Source organism: Salvelinus fontinalis, chromosome 18 (genome assembly GCF_029448725.1).
Source record: "Salvelinus fontinalis isolate EN_2023a chromosome 18, ASM2944872v1, whole genome shotgun sequence".
Taxonomy (NCBI): domain Eukaryota; kingdom Metazoa; phylum Chordata; class Actinopteri; order Salmoniformes; family Salmonidae; genus Salvelinus; species Salvelinus fontinalis.
This window is the reverse complement of record NC_074682.1, coordinates 30,453,081-30,469,489: the sequence shown is the minus strand read 5'-3', so window position 1 is coordinate 30,469,489 and position 16,409 is coordinate 30,453,081. Positions and strand designations below refer to the sequence as shown.

General features: G+C 47.0%; 1 protein-coding gene across 2 annotated transcripts in view; it reads left to right on the top strand.

Annotated features, from left to right (window-relative positions):
- Positions 1-11,916, top strand: part of LOC129815270 (receptor-type tyrosine-protein phosphatase gamma-like) — a 233,339-nt gene extending 221,423 nt beyond the window's left edge. For both annotated transcript variants that reach the window (XM_055868933.1, XM_055868932.1), the window contains exons 15-29: positions 4,632-4,723; positions 6,094-6,190; positions 6,282-6,364; positions 6,536-6,670; positions 6,831-6,965; positions 7,276-7,448; positions 7,676-7,811; positions 8,000-8,146; positions 8,368-8,461; positions 8,757-8,833; positions 9,203-9,331; positions 9,470-9,616; positions 9,920-10,062; positions 10,145-10,280; positions 10,512-11,916. In XM_055868933.1, the coding sequence (XP_055724908.1) occupies positions 4,632-4,723; positions 6,094-6,190; positions 6,282-6,364; positions 6,536-6,670; positions 6,831-6,965; positions 7,276-7,448; positions 7,676-7,811; positions 8,000-8,146; positions 8,368-8,461; positions 8,757-8,833; positions 9,203-9,331; positions 9,470-9,616; positions 9,920-10,062; positions 10,145-10,280; positions 10,512-10,658 (1,871 nt within the window). In that variant the 3' untranslated portion in view covers positions 10,659-11,916. The remainder of the gene's footprint in view (positions 1-4,631; positions 4,724-6,093; positions 6,191-6,281; positions 6,365-6,535; positions 6,671-6,830; positions 6,966-7,275; positions 7,449-7,675; positions 7,812-7,999; positions 8,147-8,367; positions 8,462-8,756; positions 8,834-9,202; positions 9,332-9,469; positions 9,617-9,919; positions 10,063-10,144; positions 10,281-10,511) is intronic.
- The last annotated feature ends 4,493 nt before the right edge of the window (positions 11,917-16,409 follow it).

Sequence of the window (16,409 nt, the reverse complement as noted above, 5' to 3'; positions counted from 1 at the left end):
TGTCCCCCTTCCTCCTTCCTCGCGCACTCTCCCTGTCCCCCTTCCTCGCGCGCAAGCGCTCTGTCCCCCTTCCTCCTTCCTCGCGCACTCTCCCTGTCCCCCTTCCTCGCGCACTCTCCCTGTCCCCCTTCCTCGCGCACTCTCCCTGTCCCCCTTCCTCGCGCACTCTCCCTGTCCCCCTTCCTCGCGCGCAAGCGCTCTGTCCCCCTTCCTCCTTCCTCGCGCACTCTCCCTGTCCCCCTTCCTCGCGCACTCTCCCTGTCCCCCTTCCTCGCGCACTCTCCCTGTCCCCCTTCCTCGCGCACTCTCCCTGTCCCCCTTCCTCGCGCGCAAGCGCTCTGTCCCCCTTCCTCCTTCCTCGCGCTCTCTCCCTGTCCCCCTTCCTCGCGCGCAAGCGCTCTGTCCCCCTTCCTCGCTCGCTCTCTCGCTGTCCCCCTTCCTCGCTCGCTCTCTCCCTGTCCCCCTTCCTCGCTCGCTCTCTCCCTGTCCCCCTTCCTTGCGCACTCTCCCTGTCCCCCTTCCTCGCTCGCTCTCTCCCTGTCCCCCTTCCTCGCGCACTCTCCCTGTCCCCCTTCCTCGCTCGCTCTCTCCCTGTCCCCCTTCCTCGCTCGCTCTCTCCCTGTCCCCATTCCTCGCGCACTCTCTCCCTGTCCCCCTTCCTCGCGCACTCTCCCTGTCCCCCTTCCTCGCGCACTCTCCCTGTCCCCCTTCCTCGCTCGCTCTCTCCCTGTCCCCCTTCCTCGCGCACTCTCCCTGTCCCCCTTCCTCGCGCACTCTCCCTGTCCCCCTTCCTCGCGCACTCTCCCTGTCCCCCTTCCTCGCGCGCAAGCGCTCTGTCCCCCTTCCTCCTTCCTCGCGCTCTCTCCCTGTCCCCCTTCCTCGCGCGCAAGCGCTCTGTCCCCCTTCCTCCTTCCTCGCGCGCTCTCTCCCTGTCCCCCTTCCTCGCGCGCAAGCGCTCTGTCCCCCTTCCTCCTTCCTCGCGCTCTCTCCCTGTCCCCCTTCCTCGCGCACTCTCCCTGTCCCCCTTCCTCCTTCCTCGCGCACTCTCCCTGTCCCCCTTCCTCGCGCACTCTCCCTGTCCCCCTTCCTCGCGCACTCTCCCTGTCCCCCTTCCTCGCGCACTCTCCCTGTCCCCCTTCCTCGCGCGCAAGCGCTCTGTCCCCCTTCCTCCTTCCTCGCGCTCTCTCCCTGTCCCCCTTCCTCGCGCACTCTCCCTGTCCCCCTTCCTCGCGCACTCTCCCTGTCCCCCTTCCTCGCGCGCAAGCGCTCTGTCCCCCTTCCTCCTTCCTCGCGCACTCTCCCTGTCCCCCTTCCTCGCGCACTCTCCCTGTCCCCCTTCCTCGCGCGCAAGCGCTCTGTCCCCCTTCCTCCTTCCTCGCGCACTCTCCCTGTCCCCCTTCCTCGCGCGCAAGCGCTCTGTCCCCCTTCCTCCTTCCTCGCGCGCTCTCTCCCTGTCCCCCTTCCTCGCGCACTCTCCCTGTCCCCCTTCCTCGCGCACTCTCCCTGTCCCCCTTCCTCGCGCACTCTCCCTGTCCCCCTTCCTCGCGCGCAAGCGCTCTGTCCCCCTTCCTCCTTCCTCGCGCACTCTCCCTGTCCCCCTTCCTCGCGCACTCTCCCTGTCCCCCTTCCTCGCGCGCAAGCGCTCTGTCCCCCTTCCTCCTTCCTCGCGCACTCTCCCTGTCCCCCTTCCTCGCGCGCAAGCGCTCTGTCCCCCTTCCTCCTTCCTCGCGCACTCTCCCTGTCCCCCTTCCTCGCGCACTCTCCCTGTCCCCCTTCCTCGCGCACTCTCCCTGTCCCCCTTCCTCGCGCACTCTCCCTGTCCCCCTTCCTCGCGCGCAAGCGCTCTGTCCCCCTTCCTCCTTCCTCGCGCACTCTCCCTGTCCCCCTTCCTCGCGCACTCTCCCTGTCCCCCTTCCTCGCGCACTCTCCCTGTCCCCCTTCCTCGCGCACTCTCCCTGTCCCCCTTCCTCGCGCGCAAGCGCTCTGTCCCCCTTCCTCCTTCCTCGCGCTCTCTCCCTGTCCCCCTTCCTCGCGCGCAAGCGCTCTGTCCCCCTTCCTCGCTCGCTCTCTCGCTGTCCCCCTTCCTCGCTCGCTCTCTCCCTGTCCCCCTTCCTCGCTCGCTCTCTCCCTGTCCCCCTTCCTTGCGCACTCTCCCTGTCCCCCTTCCTCGCTCGCTCTCTCCCTGTCCCCCTTCCTCGCGCACTCTCCCTGTCCCCCTTCCTCGCTCGCTCTCTCCCTGTCCCCCTTCCTCGCTCGCTCTCTCCCTGTCCCCATTCCTCGCGCACTCTCTCCCTGTCCCCCTTCCTCGCGCACTCTCCCTGTCCCCCTTCCTCGCGCACTCTCCCTGTCCCCCTTCCTCGCTCGCTCTCTCCCTGTCCCCCTTCCTCGCGCACTCTCCCTGTCCCCCTTCCTCGCGCACTCTCCCTGTCCCCCTTCCTCGCGCACTCTCCCTGTCCCCCTTCCTCGCGCGCAAGCGCTCTGTCCCCCTTCCTCCTTCCTCGCGCTCTCTCCCTGTCCCCCTTCCTCGCGCGCAAGCGCTCTGTCCCCCTTCCTCCTTCCTCGCGCGCTCTCTCCCTGTCCCCCTTCCTCGCGCGCAAGCGCTCTGTCCCCCTTCCTCCTTCCTCGCGCTCTCTCCCTGTCCCCCTTCCTCGCGCACTCTCCCTGTCCCCCTTCCTCCTTCCTCGCGCACTCTCCCTGTCCCCCTTCCTCGCGCACTCTCCCTGTCCCCCTTCCTCGCGCACTCTCCCTGTCCCCCTTCCTCGCGCACTCTCCCTGTCCCCCTTCCTCGCGCGCAAGCGCTCTGTCCCCCTTCCTCCTTCCTCGCGCTCTCTCCCTGTCCCCCTTCCTCGCGTGCAAGCGCTCTGTCCCCCTTCCTCGCTCGCTCTCTCCCTGTCCCCCTTCCTCGCTCGCTCTCTCCCTGTCCCCCTTCCTCGCGCACTCTCCCTGTCCCCCTTCCTCGCGCACTCTCCCTGTCCCCCTTCCTCGCGCACTCTCCCTGTCCCCCTTCCTCGCGCGCAAGCGCTCTGTCCCCCTTCCTCCTTCCTCGCGCTCTCTCCCTGTCCCCCTACCTCGCGTGCAAGCGCTCTGTCCCCCTTCCTCGCTCGCTCTCTCCCTGTCCCCCTTCCTCGCGCGCTCTCCCTGTCCCCCTTCCTCGCGTGCAAGCGCTCAGTCCCCTTCTCCCTCTCTTTTCTCCTGTATGTGGAGACAAACTGCTTCTTTCTGTACAGACAAGTTAATATACCATCTCAGAGAACAGAGTGTTAAGTGTTTATAGAACTGTGATTATTTTACAGCATCTGAAATGCTAAATCCATCCCCCCACTGGACTGTAATGTGAGGGGTTTAATGAGCAGGAAGAAAATGGAGAGAGAGGGTGCATGGAGCCAAAACTCTGACACAGCTGGTCTAGTGTGTGTGCCTGCCTGCACGTGAATGTCTTTGTTCCACCTTTCATCACATCCCTTCTCTCCTGAATAAAGGGATGCAAAATGTGCGCACAGCTGCAAAGTTCTAGCAAATCCAAATGTGCCCATAGTATTTTAATCAGCTCCATTGATTAGTGTATAAATGGAAGACGGTTTACAAATGGACACTCAAACCATCCCCCAATCACCTTTAACCATGTAACCATTGAAGTGAGTCAGGGAGTGCCTGTCTGTCAGTGGACCCAGCTGGGAGTGTGTATTGGCTGTAATATCACACACCAGCACCAGCAGACAAACCCAGCAGCTGTTTCCTCTGTCCACACACACACACACCCTTTGTCCTGATGGTTTTCTCTGTGTGATAGTAGCCTCCCCATCACCTCTCCTCCCTAATGGATAATTTGGGACTGATGTGGCTCATCTGACACAGATGCCACCCCCTCTAAACACCCATATTAGACAATTATGGCTCTTTTTTCGCCAGTGACTGGTCTAGCTGTGGTGTGATTCCCATCGCTCTGTGTGACATGGCTGATAAGTGTTCTTCTCAACATAAACGACGAACGAAGTCTAGATGTGTCCACACATTGATCCTTTTTATCTGTAAGAATCTCGGTGAAGCATTTCCGTGTGTGATGATGATGCGTGACGTGTTATTCATATCTGTACTACTGGGTTAGTTATTAGTCTCAGTGGGAGGCTGTGTGGGATGTGCTGATTTAGGATCAGGTTTGCCTTTTAGATCACATTGAATTTGATATAATGGACAGGGAGAACCTGATCCTAGAGCAGCACTCCTACTCTGAGACGTTTGGAATCTAAGGGATACAGGCTGAAGGGATATTAAAATACCTGGTCTTTCAATAGTCTGTCTGAAATATGGAAGATGTTACAAATGTAGGGAGGTTCTAGACAGGATATTAATATTGTTATTTACACCTTCACAAAGTAATCACACCCCTGGACTTTTTCCACATTTTGTTGTTATAGCTTGAATTTAAAATTGATCTAAATTTAGATTTTGTTTGTAACAGTGTGTCACACACTCGGACACACACTCACTCAATTCAATTCAAGGCGCTTTATTGGCATGGGAAACATATGTTAACATTGCCAAAGAAAGTCACTCTCTCTCTGCCATTGTGAAGGCCTAAGTGTGATATGTCCACATTTGTGTCTTTCTAAGTGTGTTATGTCTTCCTACAGATGACATGGATGCCGTCCCTGTCAAGCAGTTCATCAAACACATCATGGAACTCTACTCCAACAACTTGCACGGGTTCGCTGAGGAGTTTGAGGTAGGAAGTAACACAATACGTTTTGATCTCTCAGTTTCTCCTATTGTTGAGGGGGGGTGTGTGTCTGAGTCTATGATATTCTCATATTCTGGTTTATGTTGTCTGTGTGTGTAGTTGTGTACATTACTGGCTGTCTGTGAGTGTGTAGGTGTGTACATTACTGCCTATGTCTGTGTAAACAATATGAAATGTGTACAGGGCATGTGCAGTATGTATACTGAAAAAATATATAAATACAACGATTTGACTGAGTAACAGTTCATATCAGGAAATCAGTCAATTAAAATAAATCCATTAGGCCCGAATCTATGGATTTCACATGACTGGGCAGGAGCGCAGTATAGGCCCACCCACTGGGGAGCCAGGCCCAGCCAATAAGAATGAGTTCTTCCCCACAAAAGGGCTTTATTACAGACAGAAATACTCCTCAGTTTCATCAGTAGTCCGGGTGGCTGGTCTCAAACGATCCCGCAGGTGAAGGAGCCGGATATGGAGCTCCTGGGCTGGCATGGTTACACGTGGTCTGCGGTTGTGAGGACGATTGGACGTACTTCCCAATTCTCTAAAACGACATTGGAGGCAGTTTATGATAGAGAAATTAACATTAAATTCTCTAGCAACAGCTCTGGTGGACATTCCTGCAGTCAGCATGCCAATTGCATGCTCCCTCAACTTGAAACATCTGTGGCATTGTGTTGTGTGACAAAACTGCACATTTTGGAGTGTCCTTTTATTTTCCTCAGCACAAGGTGCACCTGTGTAATGATCATGCCGTTTAATAATCTTCTTGATATGCCACACCTCTCAGGTGGTTGGATTATCTTGGAAAAAGAGAATTCCTCACTAAGAGGAATGTAAACAAATTTGTGCACAATATCTGAGAGAAATAAGCTTTTCGTGCGTATGGAACATTTCTGGGATCTTTTATTTCACCTCATGAAACATGGAACCAACACTTTACGTGTTGCTTTTTATATTTTTGTTCAGTATATTTATACTGAAAGAAGTGTGTGTTGTGGAGCAGATGGCTGAGTGTGAGGCAGGTTAATTAACAGTCTAGTTTCTGGTTGGATGGACAGGAGCACACTGTCTTTGTGACCAGATGGAGGCACAAAGCTAACACTTCTCCAGAGGGAACACACTGCACACACTGCACACAGACACACAGACGCACACAGGTGGGTGCAGGTGAACCTACATTATTCATACTATGTCAATCAAATATAGTACAGACATACAGCCGCAACACTAGGCTAGTTGTCCCAGATGTATGGATACACACACTATACAAACCCGTATGATAATGATCATGTTGCTAATGTAATTCAAACATATCAATATTAACTGATCAGACCATTTTCTCTCCCTAGGAGGTTCAGCGCTGTACGGTGGACCTTAAGATCACTGCAGAACATTCCAATCATCCTGACAACAAGCACAAAAACAGATACATCAACATCGTGGCCTGTAAGTCAACACTGACAGCCTGTTATATTCATGTGTGACGTTAAAAAGGCAATGCAGAATGAGACTAATATTCCTTTCATCTATCTTCCAGACGATCACAGTAGGGTGAAGTTACGACCACTGGCTGGCAAGGATGCTAAACACAGTGACTACATGAACGCTAACTATGTAGATGTAGGTCAACCAACTGCTTTAGATGTATTTAGTAGATATTCTAAGTGTTTTTATGTATGCTGTGTTCTCTTTCTCTGTCATTATATATGCTCTGGTACTCACCTTTTTTATGTGTACTGTACTTGCGCTCTGTGTACTGCTGTCACTTAGCCCCTCGTCTCCTCTCAACAGGGTTACAACCATCCCAAGGCCTACATCGCCGCCCAGGGCCCTCTCAAGTCCACATTCGAGGACTTCTGGAGGATGGTGTGGGAACAGAACACTGGTATCATCGTCATGATCACCAACCTGGTAGAGAAAGGAAGGGTAGGTGGTCTCTCTCTGACTGTTGGTGTTACTGTTGTCTTTCACAATGGATGATATACAGCTGGCTTTTAAAGAGCATATTGTTGTTTGACAGGGAAGATACGATTAATACTGTTTTCTTTTTCAGAGAAGATTAGATTAATACTGTTGTCTTTCACAGAGAAAATGTGACCAATACTGGCCCACAGAGAGCACTGAGGAGTATGGCAACATTGTGGTGACTCTGAAGAGTACTAAAGTTCACGCCTGTTACACACTGAGACAATTCCTCATACGGAACACCAAAGTCAAAAAGGTATGTCCCAATGCTACAATACCCGTACAGTACGTCTACAGTACTACTGAGATGACTGTGCATAGTGCTTGTGTTGGGGACACCTCCACTTAGGGCTGCTTTGCCCAGACACACATTAAGCCTAGTCCTGGCTAAAATCACTAAGAATCATGTTCAATAGAAATCCTCCATTGACATTGTTTTTGGACCAGGCCTAAGGAAATTGGCCCTTTAGCCAGCAGGTCTTTCCTTGTGTGCCTTATATTTTTGTATCTGCCAAGTGGACATACTCCATCCAGTTCAGTCTTCAATGTCATCCATATTGTTTCAGGGTCAGAAGGGCAACCCGAAGGGGCGTCAGAACGAGCGGATGGTGATCCAGTATCACTACACCCAGTGGCCTGACATGGGCGTTCCGGAATACACCCTACCTGTCCTCACCTTTATAGGGCGCTCCTCTGCAGCACGCGCACCTGGCATGGGCCCTGTCCTAGTGCACTGCAGGTACAATAGCTCTCTAGAAAAATGATATTCTCTAAACATGGATTCCGCCCATGTTTACTGCAGAAAGGGCGACGCTCTATCCTAGTGCACAAAATCATCTTCCTCATCATAAGAGGTAATCAGAAACACCACTAGTTTCATTGAAGTCTTGTCTACGATCAGTAATACAGCTCCTTCTATGGGTCTCCTGTGGTAGTTAGTAGGTAACATGTGTTTTGGTTGTATAGTGCTGGAGTCGGGAGGACGGGTACGTACATCGTCATCGACAGCATGCTGCAGCAGATCAAAGACAAAAGCACAGTCAACGTCTGGGGCTTTCTCAAACACATCCGCACACAACGCAACTACCTGGTCCAGACAGAGGTGTGTGTTTGTGTGTGTGACAAATAACACCTCCGATACACCGACAAAGTTCATACAGCTACAGTAACTGCCGAAGAGAATGTCATCTCCTACACAATGTTACACTAGCTAGAGAGATCCTCTCCATAAGCTCAGTGGTTCTCTCCAGTCTAATTCTTCCTCCCTCTGCCCTTCCCCCTGGACTATAGGAGCAGTATGTGTTCATCCATGATGCCCTTATGGAGGCCATCCTTGGCAGTGAGACAGAGGTACCCGCCTGGCAGCTCCATGGTTACGTCAACAGCATCCTCACCCCCGGCCTGGGGGGCCGCACACGCCTCGACAAGCAGTTCAGGGTATGATGAACCCCAGCCTCCTTTGGTGTGGCATAGTGTAGTTCGTACTGTATGTCTTACAAACTATAAGGAATAGTGCCTTTTAGAGACTCCATAGTTGAAGGACTACAGTGTACTGAACACTGTAATACATGTCACATACACACATAATAAACATTAAACCCGTTCGTGGTGAGATTTTTCTATCTCACAGCACGGTCTTGCTACCTCCATCTCTCCAGCTGCTGACCCAGAGTAACGGCAGCTTCGTGGAGTGTTTCAGCGCCCAGAAAGACTGCAACAAGGAGAAGAACCGCAACTCCTCAGTAGTTCCATGTGAGGACAGTATTTCTATAGATGCATACTATCCTAGGCTACATTATCAATTACTCTGTCAATTCTCCATCATCTACTGCACTGAGTGAGATAATGAGGTGTCATGCTTTGCCAGTTCGCCCCGAGACATTATAGAAAGAGGTAGAGTTTATTTACCCGGCCATGTTATTATGCCATAGGGAAAGTGCTGTAGTTGCCACAGCAACAATTATGTTCATTATTATCTAGTACTGTATCATGGCACCCTAACGCCATGGGTGTGTTTGAATAAATGTATTTTTTTCTCCCGCTCTAGCGGAACGTGCTCGCGTAGGACTGGCCCCTCTCCTTGGAATGAAAGACACAGACTATATCAATGCCTCCTACATAATGGTATGATACTGCTATACCCCGCACACCACACACACTCTGTCTGATGATATCTTCTGTTCCCTTGATGATTATAATTACTCTGCATTTCAAACTGTTATTGTGTGAAGCCTCTTACTGAATAATAGTCAATTATTTATTATAAGGAATAATTAATACTCAGAAATTGAGGGCCTGTACACAGTACTCATCACGATCCGACCGTAACTTTTTAAAACTCATTTAGATCAAATGTAAAACCTAACAGACCCAATAAATTCCTTCTGATGTTTAGACAACGTAAAAGTAATTGGGTTATGTTATAGAAGATTTTGTGAGTTGTTGACTATGTATGAGTGCTTACATATTGATCTTTAACCTTGGGCCACGCAGGGTTACTACAGGAGTAATGAGTTCATCATTACCCAGCATCCTTTACCCCACACCACCACAGACTTCTGGAGAATGATCTGGGACCACAATGCCCAAATCATTGTCATGCTTGCAGACAACCATGGTTTGGTGAGTAGAGTAGCTGGCCAGAAGGTTATAACATTTAGTCAAGTAGCGCTCTACTGTTCTCGCCTGGTTACACACACATACATTACACACATCTAACCTGTATTGTTTTTTGGTCTGACTGGCCCTATGTGTATTTAGGCTGAGGATGAGTTTGTGTACTGGCCGAGCAGAGAGGAGGCAATGAACTGCCTAGCTTTCACCGTCACCCTGATCAGCAAGGACAGACTGTGTCTCTCCAACGAAGAACAGATCATCATCCACGACTTCATCTTGGAGGCCACGCAGGTACAGTAACCCTTCACCTTTGACCTTTCACAAGTAAACTCTCACCTGTGTGAGTGTATAAAACCCTCTCAGACCCTGTCATACCTGTACGCAGATGGCAGGGCCATGTGTGTCCCAGAGTGATCCTTCAAGCTAGATAGGAAAGTAGTATTTGAATCCATTTAGAAGTTTATTATTCCCATTAATACAAACTAAGTGTCATCAGATGGGGTTTAGCTAAACTACAGTGCTGGCCTGAGGTAGCGGTACTGTATTGTCAGTGTCCTAGTTGTCTGTCTAGTTTAATATCTCTCCCTCTAACAGGATGACTATGTCCTGGAGGTGAGACATTTCCAGTGCCCTAAATGGCCCAACCCCGATGCCCCTCTCAGCGGCACCTTTGAGCTCATCAACGTCATCAAAGAGGAGGCTATGACCCGAGACGGACCCACCATTATACACGATGAGTAAGTGTGTGTGTCGGCATGCATGCATTGGTATATCAGGAGTATGTATGTGTGTTAACATGTCCCTCCATGTCCCTGGTAGGTTTGGGGCAGTGTCTGCAGGGACTCTGTGTGCCCTCACCACCTTGTCTCAGCAGTTGGAGAGTGAAGGGGCTGTGGATGTCTATCAGGTGGCTAAGATGATCAACCTCATGAGGCCGGGAGTCTTCACAGACATAGTGAGTTCACCCATGACCCAGTCAGGAGGATTGGTGCTGTCAGGCTTCAATAATCGCCAATAAGCAATAACTTAAGCAAAATCTCCAGTCAGTCATAGGAACAAATATCACTTGGTGGTTGTCATTGCTCATTCTGACATGTCAACAATCTTAGAATAGACCTAGAAGTATCATTTAAAGTTGAAACATTTGTTTCTCGGTCTTCATCTCTCCCTGTGCGTCTGTCTCCAGGAGCAGTACCAGTACCTGTACAAGGCCATGCTGAGCCTGGTGAGCAGCAGAGACAGTGGGATGAGCCCCATCTACATGGACACTAATGGAGTGGTGGTCATCATGGACGAATCAGATCCTGCTGAGAGCATGGAGTCGCTGGTCTGACTGGTCTCTGATATGACTGGTCTGACTGGTTACTGGTCTGACTGACCACACCATCATCCGAAGGCACTTAATTTGTACAACTCTGAGGAACAAAGAGAACTTTGGCGGACTTTCCTTGAGGCCTTTTTAGCCAGAAATGTTGGTTAAATGAATAACCTGATTACCTTTTTTACACTGATATAAACTTTTTTGATATTTATTTTTTTCTTCATAATTGTTTGTCTTAATTGTTATCCTGCTGAGAGTTGTTAACTGTTACATTGTTTCACGTGAGGAAAAGGAAAGCGTCTCTGACCAGTTTACACTACACTGTCGATGTTACTGCCTAAAACCCTGTTCGATAATACAGTACCATTAACTACACACTGGCTCCACTGTACTCTACACTCATTGGATCTCTGGATTGTGGCTAAGAACAGACTTTAGCTTCAATGAATGAAGAATGAGGACCAAGGCTAACCCTGAAGGTCAACATGATCCAGTCCAATAGATTTCTCAATACAGACTATCCCAGTTCAGTGTATGACAGTACAGCTCACTTAACAAGCATTGCAACACTATCATCTGGTCAACTCTGCGGTAAGACTTTATTGGCGTAGTCCATCTGTAGATGCTCTACAGACTTATCAGTAAGATTTCAACTGTCTACTAGCCCTAACCCTTATCCTAATCCTAAATTTAACCCTTAGCCTAAACCTTATTCTATACCTAACTCTAACCGTAACCTTAGCAAGCAGTCGCTTATCAACAGATCGTTGTTGATGGTATGCCCATCTGTAGTCCATCTGTAGATGCTCTATCAGGACTATCCAAATAAAGTGTACCCAACGCTTCTTATTCAGTAAAACCCACTTTATCCCAGGAGCATTTATAATCTGTAGATTATACATATTATTCCTATATTACCCAAATATCTAAATTCTATTTGTAAATTGTACCCATTACTTTTTTTAAAAGTGGTATTACAACAACTACTGTGAACATTCATTGCTTTATATTCAGATTTCTATTGTTTTATAATCCATATATACTTGATCATATTAAGCAGCTGGTTTTGTATACTCTGTCATTTCCCCTCTCATTTCCCCTCTCACCTTGTGTGGATTGGTGCTTGGACACACTGAGACCCATATTGTCAATTTTGTTTAAATAAATGATACTAGTTAGTTTCTAAACACAGGTCTACATGTGACTCGTCTGGCATCAACTGTTCCATTACAACGGAGTATACTTCATATTAAACATAGCTTTCATTTTACCATATGAATGGAGTTCTTGGTCTTAACATAATCCGGAGGGTGAAGTGTTTTACTGTCATTATAACCAAAGACATGGTTGAAAATTGCAACAAAGTTGTTTGCCCAAAATGTAAACAAGTGTCACATGAAGCTTTTATCCTAAAAAGCAGTCCAATGTGTCAGTCCATACTGCACCATGTTGTTTTAACTGGGCTAAAAGAGGTTGTTTTTCTCCATCGCCTACACCAAACCATAATATCTACTTTACCCATCTATACTGTATCCTTTAGCTGTACCTTGTACTGATACATACATGCTGTATTTTCCTATTTGTTCCTATTTTTTGCTCTTCTCTCTCAACGAGTATCTTGTTAAATGAAGTCACAACTCTCCAACATTTGAAGAAAAGTCCTGACTTACTATGGCTGCATTTACACAGGCCGCCTAAGTCTTTTGACCAATCCCAGATTTTTTTTACATCAGATCTTGTTCAGATCTGATTGGTCTAAAGACCAATTAGTGAAAAAAATATCAGAATAGGGCTGCCTGTGTAAACACAGCCTACATGCTTATTTGTCACGAAATGGTTATTGGCAGCAAAAAAATGTTTTTGCCTGTAACTATTATTGTTATTATTATTTTTATTAACTTTATGCTTAATACATATTTCATTTATAACATTAGTGTAATTTGCTATTTCAAGGTCATGTACATATTTACTTCAAGGACCATTCTTCTTGGAAGTTATAATCTATGCTGTGTGATCATCATAGACCTCCCCCCCTCCCCACTCCCCATTTGAATATCAGACTTTTGTTATAGACTACACCAGAACAATTTGTGCTATGGATGGAAAACATCCAGGGAGTCACTGAATAAAGTTTGCTGCCTCAGTCCATCTAAGCAAGTTCAGCATTCATTCTATTTTGTAAACTTGAAGATAAAGAAATGTTTTTTCCATTTATTATATTCTGTCATTGTATGATTGTACCATGGTGTTGCATTACTATGGTACTGTTATATGATATCATGTTATTGAAGTTTAATAGTGCTATTTAATACGTAAATTGTATTGCTATACATTAAATAAAGTATTGGTTTTGATGTACTTCAACCTGGTGTTGTGTATTTGTCAGATTGACCAAAGTATAAAGCAAGGTTTGAATTGGGTTGTACTCTTATCAAATACAATTTTAATTGTCACATGCTTTGTAAATACAGTTGAAGTCAGAAGTTTACATACACCTTAGCCAACTACATGTCAACTCAGTTTTTCACAATTCCTGACATTTAATCCCAGTAAAAAAAGTCCCTTTTTTAAGTCAGTTAGAATCACCATTTTATTTTAATGTGAAATGTCAGAATAATAGTAGAGAGAATGATTTATTTCAGCTTTTATTTCTTTCATCACATTCCCAGTGGGTCAGAAGTTTACATACACTCAATTAGTATTTGGTAGCATTTCCTTTAAATTGTTTAACTTGCAAGGGGGAGGCTTGCAAGCCGAAGAACACTATCCCAACCGTGAAGCCCCATAAAGCTGCCAGAAGGGTAGCACACAGGAGAGGACTGGAGGAAGTAAGGTGACTTCCGTGTAGTTGGAGGAGGTGCCCGAGCTAAGACAAGGGAGTTTGAGTTTGTGTGCCTGACAGGATACATCAAGACCCGGAGCCCAGAAGACAGTATCCCGGAAAGGGTCTCATGGGGGAGACCTATCCTTTTCTTTTTAAATGTATTATTTAACTTCTTGACGCTAGGGGTCAGATTTTTTTTTATTTTAAAAATAACGTTCCCAAGGTAAATGGACTATTTCTCAGGTCCAGATCGTAGAATATGCATATAATTTACAGATTATGATAGACAACACTCCAAAGGTTCCAAAACGGTCAAAATATTGTCTGTGAGTATAACAAAACTGATTTTGCAGGCAAAAACCTGAGGAAATCTAACCCGGAAGTGATTATTATTTATTTTTTTAAATCTGTGTTTCATTGCCTTGTCTTTCTTCCATTTAAAGGGGCATCAACCCGATTCCTTTTCCAATGGCTTCCTCAGGCTGTGACCAGGCTTTAGACATAGTTTCAGGCTTTTATTTTGAAAAATGAGCGAGATTTTTAAAAACTAGTCAGGTGTCCTTTGATTAGTTCCTGCGCGCGAGAGGGGTAGCTCTCCATTTTCTTTCTCTTTTTTATTGAATAGGTTACGGTCCGGTTGAAATATTATCGATTATGTATGTTAAAAACAACCTGAGGATTGAATATAAAAAATATTTGACATGTTTCTACGAACATTACGGATACTTTTTGAAATTTTCGTCAAACGGAACGAGGCTGTGGTTTTCTGAACATAATGCGCAACCCAAATGGCGTTTTTTTGTTATAAAAGTAATATTTATCGAACAAAAAGAACATTTATTGTGTAACTGGGAGTCTCGTGAGTGCAAACATCCGAAGATTATCAAAGGTAAGCAATTCATTTTATTGCTTTTCTGACTTTCGTGACCATGCTAATTTGGGGCTAGCTGTTCTAGCATTGATTGATACACTCACAAAAGCTTGGATTGCTTTCGCTGTAAAGCATATTTTCAAAATCTGACACGATAGGTGGATTAACGACAAGCTAAGCTGTGTATTGGTATATTTCACTTGTGATTGCATGATTATAAATATTTTTAGTAATTTTGAATTTGGCACCCTGCAATTCAGCGGTTGTTTAGGAAAATGATCCCGCTAAAGGGATCTGTGTGCAGAGAGGTTAATAAACTCCCTTGAAACCGAGCTAATCATACTCTGTCCATGTCTGATCTGTGTAAACGTCTTGACCCAACCCCCTGGTCTGCCACAATAGGTAGTATCAGGAATAAAGGTTAGATCCAGATGCAGACACGTTGAATAAATAATGGTTTAATAGTCAAAGGGGCAGGCAAGAGACCAGTCAAGGCAGACAGGGGTCAATAATCCAGAGAAGGTGCAAGGGTACAGGTCGGCAGGCTGGCTCAGGGCAGGCAGGTGGGTACAGAGACGGGACAGGCGAGTGCCAAAATCAGGAGGGCGAGAAAAAGAGAGGCTAGGAAAAACCAGGAGCTGACAGAATAAACGCTGGTAAGCTTGACAAACAAGACAAACTGGCAACAGACAAACAGAGAACACAGGTATAAATACACAGGGGATAATGGGGAAGATGGGCGACACCTGGAGGGGGGTGGAGACAAGCACAAACACAGGTGAAACAGATCAGGGCATGACAGGTGGGGTAAAGTGACTAGGCAACAGGAAAGATAATCGGCAGTTGTTCAAAACAACTGGGAACTCGGAAATCTCAGACTTACGACTTCAGTGCCTTCAAAATAACTGGAAACTGAAAAAAACGTGCTCCTACTGGGAAAAATCTATTTGAAAGGTCATCTAACTGGGAATTACAACTCGGGAACTCTGGCCTCTTTCTAGAGCCCTGACTTTCCGACCTGAAGATCACTGACGTCATGATTTGACCTCGTATTTTTCCCAGTTCCCAGTTGTTTTGAACGTGGCAAGTAACAGCAGCGTATGTGATGAGTGTGTGGGTGTGTGTGTTTGTGGCGAATGTGTGCCAATGTGTACGTGTTATGTGTGAGTGAGTGAGTTGGAGTGTCAGTGTATGTATGGGTGAATATGTGGGTAGAGTCCAGTGTGTACAGTGGTGTGTATTTATGGATGCCAAGGGAAGCCAGACATCCACCAAAAATGTTACAAGAAGAAAACATTAAAAATTATTTATTTATTCTCTCTGTGTTTCATAAATTTCCTTCAATGGGCAAGAGGATACTGAATGTATCTCACCGTAGAAAGCATCCGACCGAACAAAACTCTGTCTGACTCAGTATGTGTAGGGTATCTATCGGATGCTGTCAGGTCAGAAAGAGTATGACATTGTTGCCGCCCATAGCATTGAATGCAAGGGAAGCCAGTGAGCATTTGGCCTCCCTTGATAATTAAAAATAATAATAATAGCCAATCAGTGTTGAGCTCAGCTGTGAATGGTCCTGGCGCACCAAAAAAGTGTCAAGGGAAGCCAGTTTGGATTTGACTTCAAGCCAATCACATCACAAGCCAGCCAAATGGCATTATTGACAAAATTTCGTTTTTTATTGTTGTATCTCGTTGTGTTGTTGTCCTCCGGTGTCTAGCTAGCTAGCTAAAATCAGCCCTTTCCTAAATTAGACATGGGATGGAGATAGGGATTTGGACCTGTGGTTTTACTTAATTCTCCGTACTAGTTAATGATTATAACAGTGATTGTGATCCAACCATTAAAGTCATATATTGTGCCCCTGGCCCGAGAGGATGGAATTTCAACATGTAGCTAGATGTAGTATACTAATGTTAACTAGCTTGGTGCATCGTTACTCATGAAAGGAAGTTAGGCTAGCAAGCAAGTATTTTAGCTAGGTAGCCTAGTACATCAAAAACTAAAGGCATGTACTGTATGACAGAATCATAGACTGTTTAGACAACATGAAAGAGGATGGCATTGG